This window comes from Gallus gallus, chromosome 3, assembly GCF_016699485.2.
Source record: "Gallus gallus isolate bGalGal1 chromosome 3, bGalGal1.mat.broiler.GRCg7b, whole genome shotgun sequence".
Lineage (NCBI taxonomy): Eukaryota > Metazoa > Chordata > Aves > Galliformes > Phasianidae > Gallus > Gallus gallus.
In genome coordinates this window covers 7,962,930-7,975,756 of record NC_052534.1, presented here as the reverse complement: position 1 = coordinate 7,975,756, position 12,827 = coordinate 7,962,930, and the positions used below count along the sequence as shown (strand labels likewise).

The 12,827-nt window shown below is 52.7% G+C and overlaps 1 protein-coding gene across 6 annotated transcripts in view; it reads right to left on the bottom strand.

Annotated features, from left to right (window-relative positions):
- Nucleotides 1–12,827, bottom strand: part of GALNT14 (polypeptide N-acetylgalactosaminyltransferase 14) — a 66,202-nt gene extending 53,375 nt beyond the window's left edge. For 5 of the 6 annotated variants that reach the window (XR_005858637.2, XR_005858638.2, XM_004940178.5 and 2 more), the window contains exon 1: nt 11,731–12,006. Coding sequence is in view for 4 of the 6 variants with exons in the window: in XM_004940178.5 (XP_004940235.1) it covers nt 11,731–11,859 (129 nt within the window). In the remaining 2 variants the exon portion in view is untranslated. Of the gene's footprint in view, nt 1–11,730; nt 12,007–12,601 lie in introns of those variants that run through there. The other variant, XM_015278134.3, reaches the window with a different exon arrangement.

Below are 12,827 nucleotides of genomic sequence, written 5' to 3'. Positions count from 1 at the left end.
TTTTGTAGTCATCGGTCAAGAAAATGTAGCTTTGATGGGCAGTTACTGCTTGGCTGACATGGGAGCTAGCCTCCAGCCTTGCCCTCATCCCAGCCCTACACGCTGCATGCTGGAAGGGCAGCACCTGAGCTGAAACACCGAGTGGGCACACAGGTGGCTGTGGGAGTCCCACCGCAGCCTGCAGCAGATGTTCCTGCCCACCCCGACACAGATGTCTGGGGTGAGGCACCAAAAATAGCCTGCTGCACAAACCAAGACTTTGCCTCCCACACAGAGAGAGAGCTGTAATGCAGATCCGCCGAGTACAGCTGAGCGTTTTGAGTGCATCCCTCTTTTTGCAGTGGAAGGAATAACATCTCGACAGGAATGAAAACTGTGACGGTGGATTGTGCCAGCTCAGCTGGGAGCCGTCAAACATCTGTATTGTGGAGCCTTCCTTCTCCTGGTCTGCCAGCAACCTCTGTGTCTGCTCGAAAGCGGGAGCAATAACGCTCGCTCAGAGTCATGTGAAAATTATATTTGCAAAGAGCTCGAAGGCTCAGCAGCGAGAGAGGGTTCAGCATGCATTTCTCCTCACCGACCCTATCCTCTGCCTCCTGACTGCAAGCAGAGAAGCAGGCTTTCAGCAAAATCCTCGTTATCCTAAAATTCTACTGCAAGGTGCTGAAGTGAACCAACGCAGCGGGAACAAGGCACATCGGGACAATACGTTCCTCCAAATTGAGAAGGGAAAAACAAAGCCCAGCGTGGCGCTGGGGAAATGCCACCTCCAGCAGCACACCTGAACTGCAGCCAGCTGCCTCTGCCTCAGCTCTCACCCTCTGCCCAGCACCCCCATGAAGATGGGAAGCACAGCTGGAGAACAGCTGGCCAAACCCCACAGACTGGGATGGGCTCCACCGCCAGGACACACCACCACCCCCTTATCTCCTGAGACACAAGTGGCAGTGGTGAATAGAGGGAATTAAATTCCTCTTCATGCTTTGCTACCAGGTTTTGAAGAGCTGGCTGAACCAGAGGCAGCAGTGAAAGCGCGAGGGACATCACAGGTGAGCAAGCATTCCAGCAGCAGCAGGAGAATCATAGAGTTGTGGGGGTTGGAAGCATGAAGAAGGCAACCAGGACATTTATGGAGGGCTCTGCAAGGCTCATTTTACATCATTCCCTTTGCCGGTGCAAATTAATATTTGAGCAAAAAAAAAAATATTACAGAAAAAGTCAGTTGACTCATGAAGAGCAAATACATTAAATATAGAAATAAAGTAATCGATGTGCAAAAGAAAAGGGATTTTAGCCCTGCTCTGAGCACAGCTCTCGTTGCAGCCTTACACGGGAGCCGCCACGTTGCTGTAAGCCCCGAAGCAGGGGTAGCAGATGGCAAAGCTTCTCCTTGCTCCCCGGCCATGTTCCTCTGCAGCAAGGAGTGGGGCCGGCACAGGGAGCTACCCCAGCACTGCTGCGAGCTGAGTCTTGGAGCCTTTACGCTGGCTCTAGTTATTTAATGAAGGACTGACTGTAGAAATAGGAGGGGAAAATTATCCCACGCACAGCCTGATGTTTTTCTCCACATGCTGCTTGTTAGCCTGGCAAACAAATAGCGATGCCATAAATTGCTCTGAATGTTTGCTATGGTTGTTGGTTTGGAATGTTCCTTTACCTCCCTTGAAACACAGCTTCTTTTGGCTTACCTCCCATGATTACAAAGGAATGAGGTGGGGAGGACTGATGCTCACAGCCTGAGCATCCCCAGTAGAACACAGGCTGCATCCACAGCGTGCACAAACCTCAGCAAGAAAGGAGTGATCCCACCTCCAACTCTACTTAACGACTTTGAGACAGGCGGAAATTTAGGCTACAGATGTCACGGCCATGATGTTACTGCCACGGGTCAGGTCCTGCCACTACAAGTTGCATTCACCCACCCCACATGCAGCTCCTGGGCTCCTAAATCACACAAGGCAGTAAGGGCAAACCAAAAACACCAGCGGCTGATTCTGGAGGATTTTAGTGATCCCCAAGCAGAGCACTGAGTGGTTAGAGACAGTCTATTGAGCTGGGGGAAAAGCAACATAGCTCTTAGCAGGATTGAGCCCATGCTTTCCACTGAAGCTTCAATGCAAAAAGTCAGTGGGAAATTCCCGAAAGACAAAGGCACGTTTCCAGACACTGTGAGATTTCATATTGTTTTGCCTGTTCTAAAAAGTCTCATAAAGCATCACGGATTCCCCCCTCCCAGGCAGACACCAACACGTCAGCTGATAAAGCCCCAGAAGCCATAGGATGCCCCTCTGCTCCCCAAGGCACATCAGCTCCGTCCAATCTCAAGCACCAAATTTGCACATATATTGGCCCTTAATACTAGCAGAAGCCTTAACCCGTCATTCTTATTCCTTGTTTCAGTGAGCATGGCTCTGTTTTGTTTTTAATCACAGCGTCCCCACACGCTACAAAAACAAATGTAACGACACCATGTTGCGGGAGTCGAGATTGAAAAGTGCAACTGCCTATCAGTGAAAATCAAAGCAGCTTCACTGCCAAAACGGAGCGGAACGCAAAGGAAAGCTTAGATGGAGAGGAGTAAAAATGGAAGCAGCAGTAGTAGCATACTTCCATTCGTCACAATCTGAGTGAGGCCGGTAATGACACTGGAAGGTGAGCCACGCGCTGCCCACTGAGACTGAGCTATTCATGAGAGCAGCTGGCTGTCAGCTGCTGCCTCTGCACAAACATAACGAGCGAAGGGCCTCTGCACCCCAGCCCTGTGGCAGTAGGTGGGAGAAGATGCTCCATCCTCCACCTGGCCAGGAATTGCTTTGGGGAGCACAAAATCCCAGCTGCGAGGCAGCATTTGGGGTGGGCTGGTTGTTTTTTTGTTTTCTTGCTTTTATGAAAGCTTTGTACGAAAATGATCAGCTCTATTTAACAGGCTGTTGAGATGTCAGAATGCCATCTTCTGCTATCCTGGCTCCTAATGATTTTATTAACCCAATAGCTGGAAGGGGATGTACTCAGCAATTCTGCTCTGTGCGGTTGTATTCTGCTCAAACACAGGTAGGCCGTGTGTCTGAACAGCAACGGGTAAGAGGATATTTAACGCCCACCTTTTCATCCAGATATTGGCTGGAAATTGAGTTGCAGTGCCATTCACTGTCACTGAAACCAACCGGATTTGATTCTCCCTTCCCAGAGAGCTCAGGCTCTTGAGCAGCGCAAAGCTCAGCTTTGGGGTCCCCTCTTCTCCACACAGCAACATCGCTACCGGGAATAAATTCCCATGGGGCTCACAGTGATCCAGGCCAGAAACTGGGACAGAGAGAAAAACAGCACAGCTGTGCCCTTTGCACATCTGTGGCGATCTCCTTCGCCTCTGGCAGCTGGAGGTCTCCAGGCAGCTCCTGCTCAGGCAGACCCAGGGAGATGTGGTACGTCTTCAGGGGCACTCCTTGTGGTGCCTGATTCACAGGATGGAATTTGGTCCTATCCTCCATCAGCTGTCCATCAAGTTGTGCTGCCAAGGGCCCAGAGACACTTGCAGTGACACTGCTGCTCACCCCTGACTCTAGATGCCCACTGCCCCACTTGGCTACAAGCAAATTCCTTGCAACCGATGCCTTCTCCCGGTGTTTGCTGAGAGATCCTTCTTTGCCATGAGACTTTTTTTTTTTGCCACTCATTTGCCTTCTCTCCTAAAACCTGGGTCCTCACTGGGACCATCACTGTAAGCACCCACTGCTCTCTCAGTCCCCCAACAAGCAGCACCGCAGCGTGAGCAGCTCTGAACTCGGGGAACCTCCCACCAGCACCCAGCCAGGCGTTTCCCCACACCGCTCTCTCTAACCAAACCTGACAGGAGTGATTAACCAAGAGGTTCCTCAGTGATCACCTCATCAGGGCTTATTTCATCTATTTCATCCAGACCCTTGTAGGAAAGCCAGGGAAACAAGGCATTTGTGGAGGTGTCAGACTTCAGTGGGGCGCGCACAGCAGGGAGAGGATGCTCCCCAAAGTCAACACCAAGCAGAGCTTGCTTGCAGGGAGCAAAAGGGGAGCAGCACCTCCCCACGTAATCTGGGCTGGACTGGGGCACTTTTATGATAGCCTACTGCTGCTTCAACCCAAAAAGCTTTATCAAGCCATCGCACCCCACATACTGCTCTACCACATATCTCCGGCTCAGCACGCTGATTTGCAGCAGATGCAATCTAGGCCTGACCCCAAGCACCAAAAGAATTACGTGCAGCTTCCTTTTATCAACTTTGCTCTCTCTGGCATGTCCTCAGAGCCCCTCCAAGTGTCCTTGTCATCTGAAAAGAGGAGGAGACGCTGCGTGCAGCAGCACCATAGGTTTGTTAACCTGACCCCATCTCCAGCTCCTTTTCTTCACAGCAAACATGCTCTTAACCTGTCTGCAAGGGGCTTGTCTCCTACCTTGTCATGGCTCTGAACCCTCTCCCTGCATATTTTGTTTCCTGAAAACAAACTCTGTCACTTGAGATACCCAGGAAAAAAGGAGATGGGCAAAGGAGAGAGATTTAATGCTGCCTTTAAATCTCCTGGCTGGAGGGGCTTCCCATGCTATGCAGTGTAGCATTGGCAATTTAATCATCAGTGTAATACTTCTGCAAACAGCAGCAGACAGCAGAGCCCGCAGGAGCAAATGGTCTCTCTAACAGCATGAATATTACAGGCACTTAACAGCCCTTGTAATCTCGCTGTGGCTCCCATGCAAGAGCACAGGCAGGCAGCACGACCGCGGGCACTAACCCTGGCCACCAGGTGATAAAGCTTCACAGGGTTCCCTAATGCAGCATCCAGAATCAGCCCCAGTGAGGAGAAAATGAGCGTGGAAATGCTGAAACCTTCAACAGATTCATTTCCACATCCCTGCACCTGTGACACGCACAAAAAGGATTTGGGGTGGTGGGGGGGGACGACATTTCTGGGCGCTGTATAAATATAAATGCTTCTGAAAGAAGAAAAGAAGAAGAAGAAAAATACTGTGCTTCTCAGTTTAAATGTTAGCCTGTTTTCAAAGAAAAAAAAAATAAATCCATAACTAACCTTTCTTCTTTAACCTTTTCACTTTTTCGTTGGATGAATACCGTCCCGAAAAATTTCCCACAGATGGGAAGCTTCAAAGGAGAGCTTCTGGAAATGGGGAGGAAAATGAGATCTGCTCTGCTTTATCTTTCCTGATCCAGCAAAGGTTACCAGCCCTTCCAAGACGGGAACGACAGAGAATTACAGAGTCGTTAAGGTTGGAAAAGACCACTAAGACCATCGTGTCCGTGTCCAACCCATCCCCACTGACCACATCCCTCAGTGCCACATCTCCGCGGCTCTTGAACACCTCCAGAGATGGTGACTCCATCACTTCCCTGGACAGCTGTGCCACCGCATCGCTGCTCTTTCAGAGAAGAAATGTTTCCTAATACTCAGCTGTGAGACGGCTCACACACATTTTGGCTTGCCCAGGTCTCATCCCCACCATAGCCTCAGTAAAGCCTGTGCTGTAGAGAAAGGGAATGAATCGCTGGCATCTTGCTCACACCTTTAATTACTTAGCTGATATTGATATAACACTAATTGAAGCAGAATAATCTTTTCTCTCAACTAAGTGTGCCCACGCAGGCGTGAGTGAGATTAAATGACGTACATTGCACTTGGATTAGTTCATTTCCAGCTAACGCAGGGACAGACCCCTGTGCTGAACCCACGTGTGCTGCTGTACAGCCTACTGCCCCGGGGCAACAACCACAGCCTACACACACAGCTCAAAAGGCCAGGGGGCCGCTGGAGCAGGTGTGCAAAACAAGGGAAGGAATGAGTTGGTTTGCTCCTGACAGGAAACCCCGGTGAGCTTTCTGAGTGAGATATCAGTCCTTCTCCAAGCCTTGGGGCAGGAACTGCACATTGGGCAGCGAAAGTCGCTCCATCGAGCTGAGATATTTGAGTTTTGCCCCAGGAATATCAGCAAACATGGCAAAGCGAGAAGCTTTAAGCCCTATTCTGCACAAACACGCAACGCACAAGGCCAGACCTGTGAGGTGTCTGCTGATTTCAGGCTGTTTGTAGGCTTGACTGTCCTACGGCTTCAAGTTGTGTCCAAACTCTCCATGTACCACCTCTGCAAAGGGGATGCGTGCCCTTATTTACCCAGGAAGCTGCGCAAGTGCAATTATTACTGCTTATGGAGCATCGAGCAGCCTGCATGGAAGTGAATAATGCTGTCCCTCAGTAATGGGATCCAGGGTCAGCAGGGAGAGGTAAAGAGAAAAACAAGAGAAAAACACAGTGGGCATTGCAAACACGGCAGCTCATCCCCACTCCTTACCCACCACCATGCAGGAGAGCGTAAAAGGAAAATGTGTCTTTGCTTTTTCCATAGGAGAAACTAAACCACGTTGTCTTGTGTTCCATGTACTCCACAAGCACACAGCACCTGTCATCCCAAAGCACCCCAAGTGACCAGCCAGGCAGACTAGAGTGCCCTGACTCAGAGGGGAAAATGCCTAAAAAAGCAAACAACAAAACAATGTTTTACTAACAAGGACTGGCACAGGCCACGAGCACACTCTTACCTTTAATCCCAGTACTTTCTCCCTTGTACCTAATCACAATTAAGGAAAACTACACGTGCAAAAATGAGAAGGTCTGTACAAATCACCCTGAGCACGAGGGGGCTGCAGTCAACGCCTGCCCTGCTGAACGTGCCTTCCTCTTACTTGCAAGCCGTGCACCTCAGTAATGTGCTCCGAGGTGTGTTTGTAACTGCCTGATGCCAGCAGTGGTCCTTGAGGAGGAAATGATGTGTGCCTAAATGCAGACAGAGCCATTCAGAAAGCCGGGACAAAGCAGCCTTGCTCTCCTCGGTCGGGCCAAATGACATCCTTTGGACGTATACCTTCAGCAGTTTCAACGAATAATCATCATCTGTCTCTATTTCCTTCGCTTTGCAAACAATATTTAGAGAATAGAAGGTGATTTCAGAGTCCATTTGTTTCGCAGCACGTAAGCCCTGCTCTCCTCGTATCACTTCCCAATCGGGTTTACCGCTGGCATCACCAACAGAAAACTAAGTAAAGGCTTAAAGCCCTCAGCCGCTCTGCTACGGAGTCCAAAGGAGGGTGATGGAGATGGAGAAGGGGAGGCCTCACGGCGGCTGCAGCTCAATACAGGGAGCGGAGGGCAGCTCTGAGCTCTGCTCTGTGTGACAGCGACAGGGCCTGAGGGGACGGCATGGAGCTGTGTCAGGGGAGGGGTGGCTGGGGGTCAGGGACAGGGTGGCACAGCCATGTGGCTCGTCTGGGAATGCACACAGGGAGCAGAGCAGTGCTAATTTAGGGACAGGCCTGACGATCTCCTTGGCTCACGCTTCCTACAGCAACGACTCCTGCTGAGACATCAGAGGCAAGGAGGGTGGGAAATCAATTTAATTGCAGCTTAGTAAGCAACCGCGCTAAGTGTCACTGGCAAAATCCGAGCCTTTCACTGTGAGAGAAAGGGGAGAACACAGCTTTTATATTACACAAGAGAGTGGATTGAGAGCAAAGCCGTGTGACAGTCATCTGGCCCTCACACCTTCCTTTAAACAGGAGGAAGGCAGCAAGAAGCAAACAGCCAGTGCCAGAGCTGCTCCAATTAACAGTCAATCCAGCGCACCCTTTGTTGTCACGCTACACATAATTACTACTTCACGCAAACATCTCTCTTAACCAGATCTGACTTTTGCTTTCTCCCCAGACACATCCTTGTAATGGGCTTCATTTGCTGGGCTGCCCTGGTGCAGGCAGCTGGCTACGGCAGCGTTCCTCACAGTTGCGTTGCGTTGCTTTTGCTTCTCTGTGGCTTCCCCCAGACTTGCTTTTCCACTGGCAACGATAGCGGAGCTCACACCCAGTCATGCAGAAGCACCACGCCGGCATCCCGTGGGCTGCCTGATGCCAGCTCCAATATCATCCGCAGAACTCCTATGTGCAGCTCCACACAAGCCCACGGGGAAGGCTGGGGTGTTTTAAGAGCGAGCTAAAACGATGGAGAAGAGCAGGGCCCAGCGACTCGTGTGCTGGCTGCTCCAGCACTGCTCAAGCACGCCAACCTCAGCCCTCTGCGTCCCTCAACAAGTGGGGCAACTCCATCCTGTTGATTTCCCTGTGCTATCTGCAACTCTGGCGCTCCCAGAACGGTGCTCCTCCTTTTGTATGCCTGCAAAAGCAGCTCAGTACAGCAGCCCTGCTGTACTCTGCCCTAGACTTTAACTACTGAGCTCGAGGAGAAACGCAAACCTCCCATGGCCATGCCCATGGACTCCACATTGCTACCTATAACCCCTGCCCAGCAGGCTTAGCTCCGCTTACCTGCAGAGAGGACTGCACGACACACTTGGAACCAAAGAGGTGCCTGGGAAGAGCAGAAGATGCACACCCTGTCACAGCAGTCCCCGGGCCCTGATTACCCTCCCCCCATTTCTGGTGGTTTATGAGGAAAACACTGCTCTGAGCCCTTCAGGCTTCCCAATGCTTTCAACCAGCCATGTGGTCAAGCCAGCAGCGCCCAACTCTTACAGACAGCTGAAGAATTAACATGGTTTCCATTGCCAGGAAAAAAAAAAAATCAGTTATCATTTATTGTTCCTTTACACTTCAGAGCATCCTCATGCCCAGACAGCACAACTTTCCTCTTCTGCCCCTCTCTGGACTTACACAAACCACCACCTGAGCCCACTGAGCGTGAGCTTCTGTTCCACCTTCTTCCTCGCGACACATTTGGCACTGCAATCCCTTAATGGTTAAGATACGAATTTTTGCAGCATACAGTTATTTTAATCTGCTAAGTGGCTCCGCTGCTATAAAACTGAAAGGGATTTTGTATCTGGAGACTGTCAGCTGAGCTCCAGGTGCTGAATCTTTCTCGATGGCAATGATGCAGAAGGAAATGCAGGCTGCTGCAAAGCATGCAAACGCAAGCGTCCTTTTGCCTGGAGGCCAAATCCTAAGGGGCGTAGAGCACCCTGAGCACTTGGAGCAGACGGTGGGGGTGCAGCCCTCCTGCCCTGGGAGCCATCCCCCTGCTGCATTTGAGAAGAGTCAGGAAGGAGCTGCTGCACTGCAAACATAGAGGTGAGCCACATGTATCCCGTTCGGTCACCTGTTCAATAGAAGAAACTTTTCGTCCATAGCCTTTCTGCAACAACCCAGCCCACGAATGACCTGCTTTAAGCTCTCAGCTGTGCTTCAGCTATCCATCAGATGGAGCAACCAAGCCAGCGTGCGTGAGACAATGAAAAAAAAAACCAACAACCCCAAGCCCCAAATATTAAAATCCCAAACCCAACATTGAATACATCCCTCTACCCCTCCAGCCCTGGACCTGAGGCCCCCGAGGGTGGCAGGGCTCTGATGCAAAGCCGAGCAGATTCCCCCTGCAGAGGAGGTGAGTTGACCGAGGGGCTGCACCTGCACCCCCAGCTGCCACCTGCACCCCCAGGGCTGCTCCAGCCCTGCTCAGCCACTGGCAGGAGCTGGCACGTGGGTGAAATGTTACTGCTCCACGTGCACGTATCAGTTTGGGAATTTCCTTGTAATTAATCCCATGTATCAGCTCCTCTCATTATTTCTTAATGCAATTAAATTATTAATTTCTGTCTTTTTTTTTTTTAATTATTTTCTCTCTCTCTCTTTTTTTTTCCCTCCCTTTCCAAAGCAAAGCAGAACAAAGGGTCTGGGTGAGCATGGGCCACACGTTCCCACTTCCCTGCAGACCCATTTTGCAAGAGAGCTCAGGTCTCAATGAGAGCCTGGAGGACAACCAAGCCCAGTTAACTTCTGTGTATTCCAGTGCATCCAGCCAGCACACCACTGGGGGTGGGGAGACAGATAACAGCACTACAAGAACAGGAAGAATTTGTCCTACGAACAGCTTCTCTGCAACAAGAAGATCCGCGGTCCTAAATGGAGCGCGTGGCGCTGGATGTGAGCCTAACGAGGAGGGAGCAAAGGTTAAACCCACATCGGGGTGGTGTATGGTGGTCACACAGCTGCAGGACGGGCTGCACTGGGAAAGGAGACGGAGGAGCAGCTCTGGCTGCTGCTGTCCCGGCCTCAGATTGAGCCTCAGCTCCAAGGGGTTAACCGAGGCAGCGCTGCGTCCCCGCAGCCAGCAGCACATCACTCACACCACTCCAAAGCGGCTCCCAAAGCCAAAAATGTAATGCATGACAAAAATGAAAATCTGTGCTCTATCAATCTCAAGGGGACTCGACGGTTTTGATGGAAAATTCAGAGGAAATGAAGGAGAGGCAATTCTAGCAGTCAAATTACCGGAGTTACGGCAACTTGGCGCTTGCAGCTTCGCAACCTGAGGGCTGGAAGTTTGCTCTGCTGGATGATGGGACCGGGCTGGCCTGGATAGTACTGGGGAGAAGCAAACAGGAGCGGGTCCCGCCAGGAGCCCCACCGTGCTGCACCACAGAGCAGTGGCACGGCCAGGGCTGGGGCTGAGCCAGAAGCCGGGCTCACGTGAAGGAGAAGGCAGCAGCTCTTCAGGGCAGCTCTTATTTTTCAGGTTTTTAAGAGCATTTTTTTTTTCCAACAGAAACCTATTTACATAAAAGCACGGTTACGGTGAAGGGAGCTTTCCAGTCCAGTGACTTATTACCTTTCCCTGCTTAAATAAATAAATGCACCTACATGTAACTATTTTTTCTTTTTCAGCCCAAATGTGCACAGATTCATTCCCCTCCGCCGGGGCAAAGATCTTTGAAAGCCTGAAAAACCCACTCCATCACTTTTATTTCCAGAGAACCACGAGAAACCAATCACTCCTTCACATGAATAGAAATCAAACTAAGCTTTATGAGCTCAGATTTTTCTTCCCCCCCCCCCCCCCCCCCCCCCCCAATAAAGCCATCAGTTCACAGCTTCAGAGATGACACGCGTAGGAGAAATGGTGAGGACGCGGGCAGCGCGCAGCTGCTGCTGGTGGGATGCTGGGGGGCTCGAAGCCCTGCTGCAATAAACACCCACCTCAGCAGACCCTCAGTTCTCTCACCCAGACTAACCCCGTTCACTTCCCCGAGATGTACGGCAGTGTCTCCAAGAGCGGGAGCCGATCCAGCTGCTTTCCAAAGTTAGCCCCGCGCCCTGCCCGGCCAACTCGCGGCCATCAAAGCAGCGCCCCGGGAGCCCTGCAGCCTCCCTGCCTCCCTCGCCGCTCTGGCAGCGGAGCTCCTCGCTTTCCCTCTTCGCGTTGGGTTCGATGCCCCGTGCCTTTCTCTTGCGCCGTCGCTGCGCCTGGAGGTGCGCACCGCGACACGGCAACGTGAGAGCGCCGAGATGCTGAGACGCGGGCGCTGCCGCTCGCCTTCCGAACGCAGATCGCACCCGGTGCAAACAGAAACAACGATAACAAACGGAAACAACAGCAGCAATCGCAAAACAACCACAAGTACCGCCGAAGCGGTCGATGCTCGGCTCCCAGGCGGACGCGGCGCTGCCCATCCCGGGGGACGCTCCCGCTCGGCGCGGTGCCCGGAGGTGCCCCGTCGGGGCAGCCGATGTGCCCCGTCCCGGCAGCGAAGTCGGGTTCGACAGCGGCACAGCGGGGATCTCCGCCTGCTCAGAGCATCAGTTCCCCGCCGGAGGAGAGACCCCGACCGCGGGCACGGAGCTAAACTTTCCACGCAGCTCGAAAGGGACGGGGGTATCCCCGCAGCGCCCGGTGCCCCCTTACCTCCGGCGTTTGGCTCTCGGGTCCCTCCGCCTCCGACTTCCTCCTCGCCCCGAAGAAGAGGAGGAGGAGAGCGGCGATCCAGAGCACCCCCAGCACAGACAGCGCCAGGCGGCGGGTCGGGCGCCTCATGGCTGCGGGGGATGGGGTGGGGGGGGCAGAAAAAGGCAAAAGGGGGCAAAGGGAGGGAAGAGGGGTGTCGACCGCCCGCTTCGGAGCCGGCGATGCGAGTCCCAGGCTGTGAGCGCGCTGCAGGGAAGGGAGAAGGAGGAGAAGGAGGAGGGGAGGGGAGGAAAGGGGAGGAGGAGGGAGAGGCGGCACCAGCACCGCCGTGGGGAGGGAGGGGTGCTGGAGCCGAAGCTGCTCGCCCCAGGAAGGGGCTCCCGGCCCGCCCTGCGTGGGGAGCGGTCACCGCGGTGCCCCCCGCCCGCACACCGGGCCGCTCCCGGCAGCGCTGCCGAGTTGGACCCCGCCGGAGCCGCGCTCCTCATCCCGGTCCGGCCCGGGGGGGGAGGGGGGGGAAGGGTGGACCGGTGTTTAACAGCATGCACAGGAGGTTCAGACATGATGGGAAGATTAATTTATCCAATTGAAACAGCAGGGGGAATTCAGGTAGGTGGAATTTAATTACTGCGTTTGGATGAGAAGATGCGAGTCTCCAGAGCTGTCAAGAGCACTTAGAAAATAAAATCATAATCATCGACACGGAGCGGGGAGGCTGCTGGTGCACCGTCAGCCCTGCCCCGGGGCTGCTCCCTGCCGGCCCCATACAGCGCAGACCCAAGCGGAGTGCCCACACGTTGCCAAGAGAAATCAAGCATCGTTCGGTGCTGGGAAAGAGTTTTTTCTTGCCCAGCTGTCCCCGCTCACCTACCTGACCCGCTGCTCTTCCACGCTGCTAAGTCTTGCAGCAGCTGAGCTTTCTCTTGCAGAAGACATTAGTGAATAAATTAACTACCGAAGCAGATGCGAGTCGTTTGTGTTGGTATGAAAACTGTAGAGCAAACCCCATAAAAGCAGGAACCTGTGCATAAAGTAACATACGGAATGAATTGAAGGTAATATGTCAAATGCTGGAAAGCGTGCGAGTGTTGGAGCTG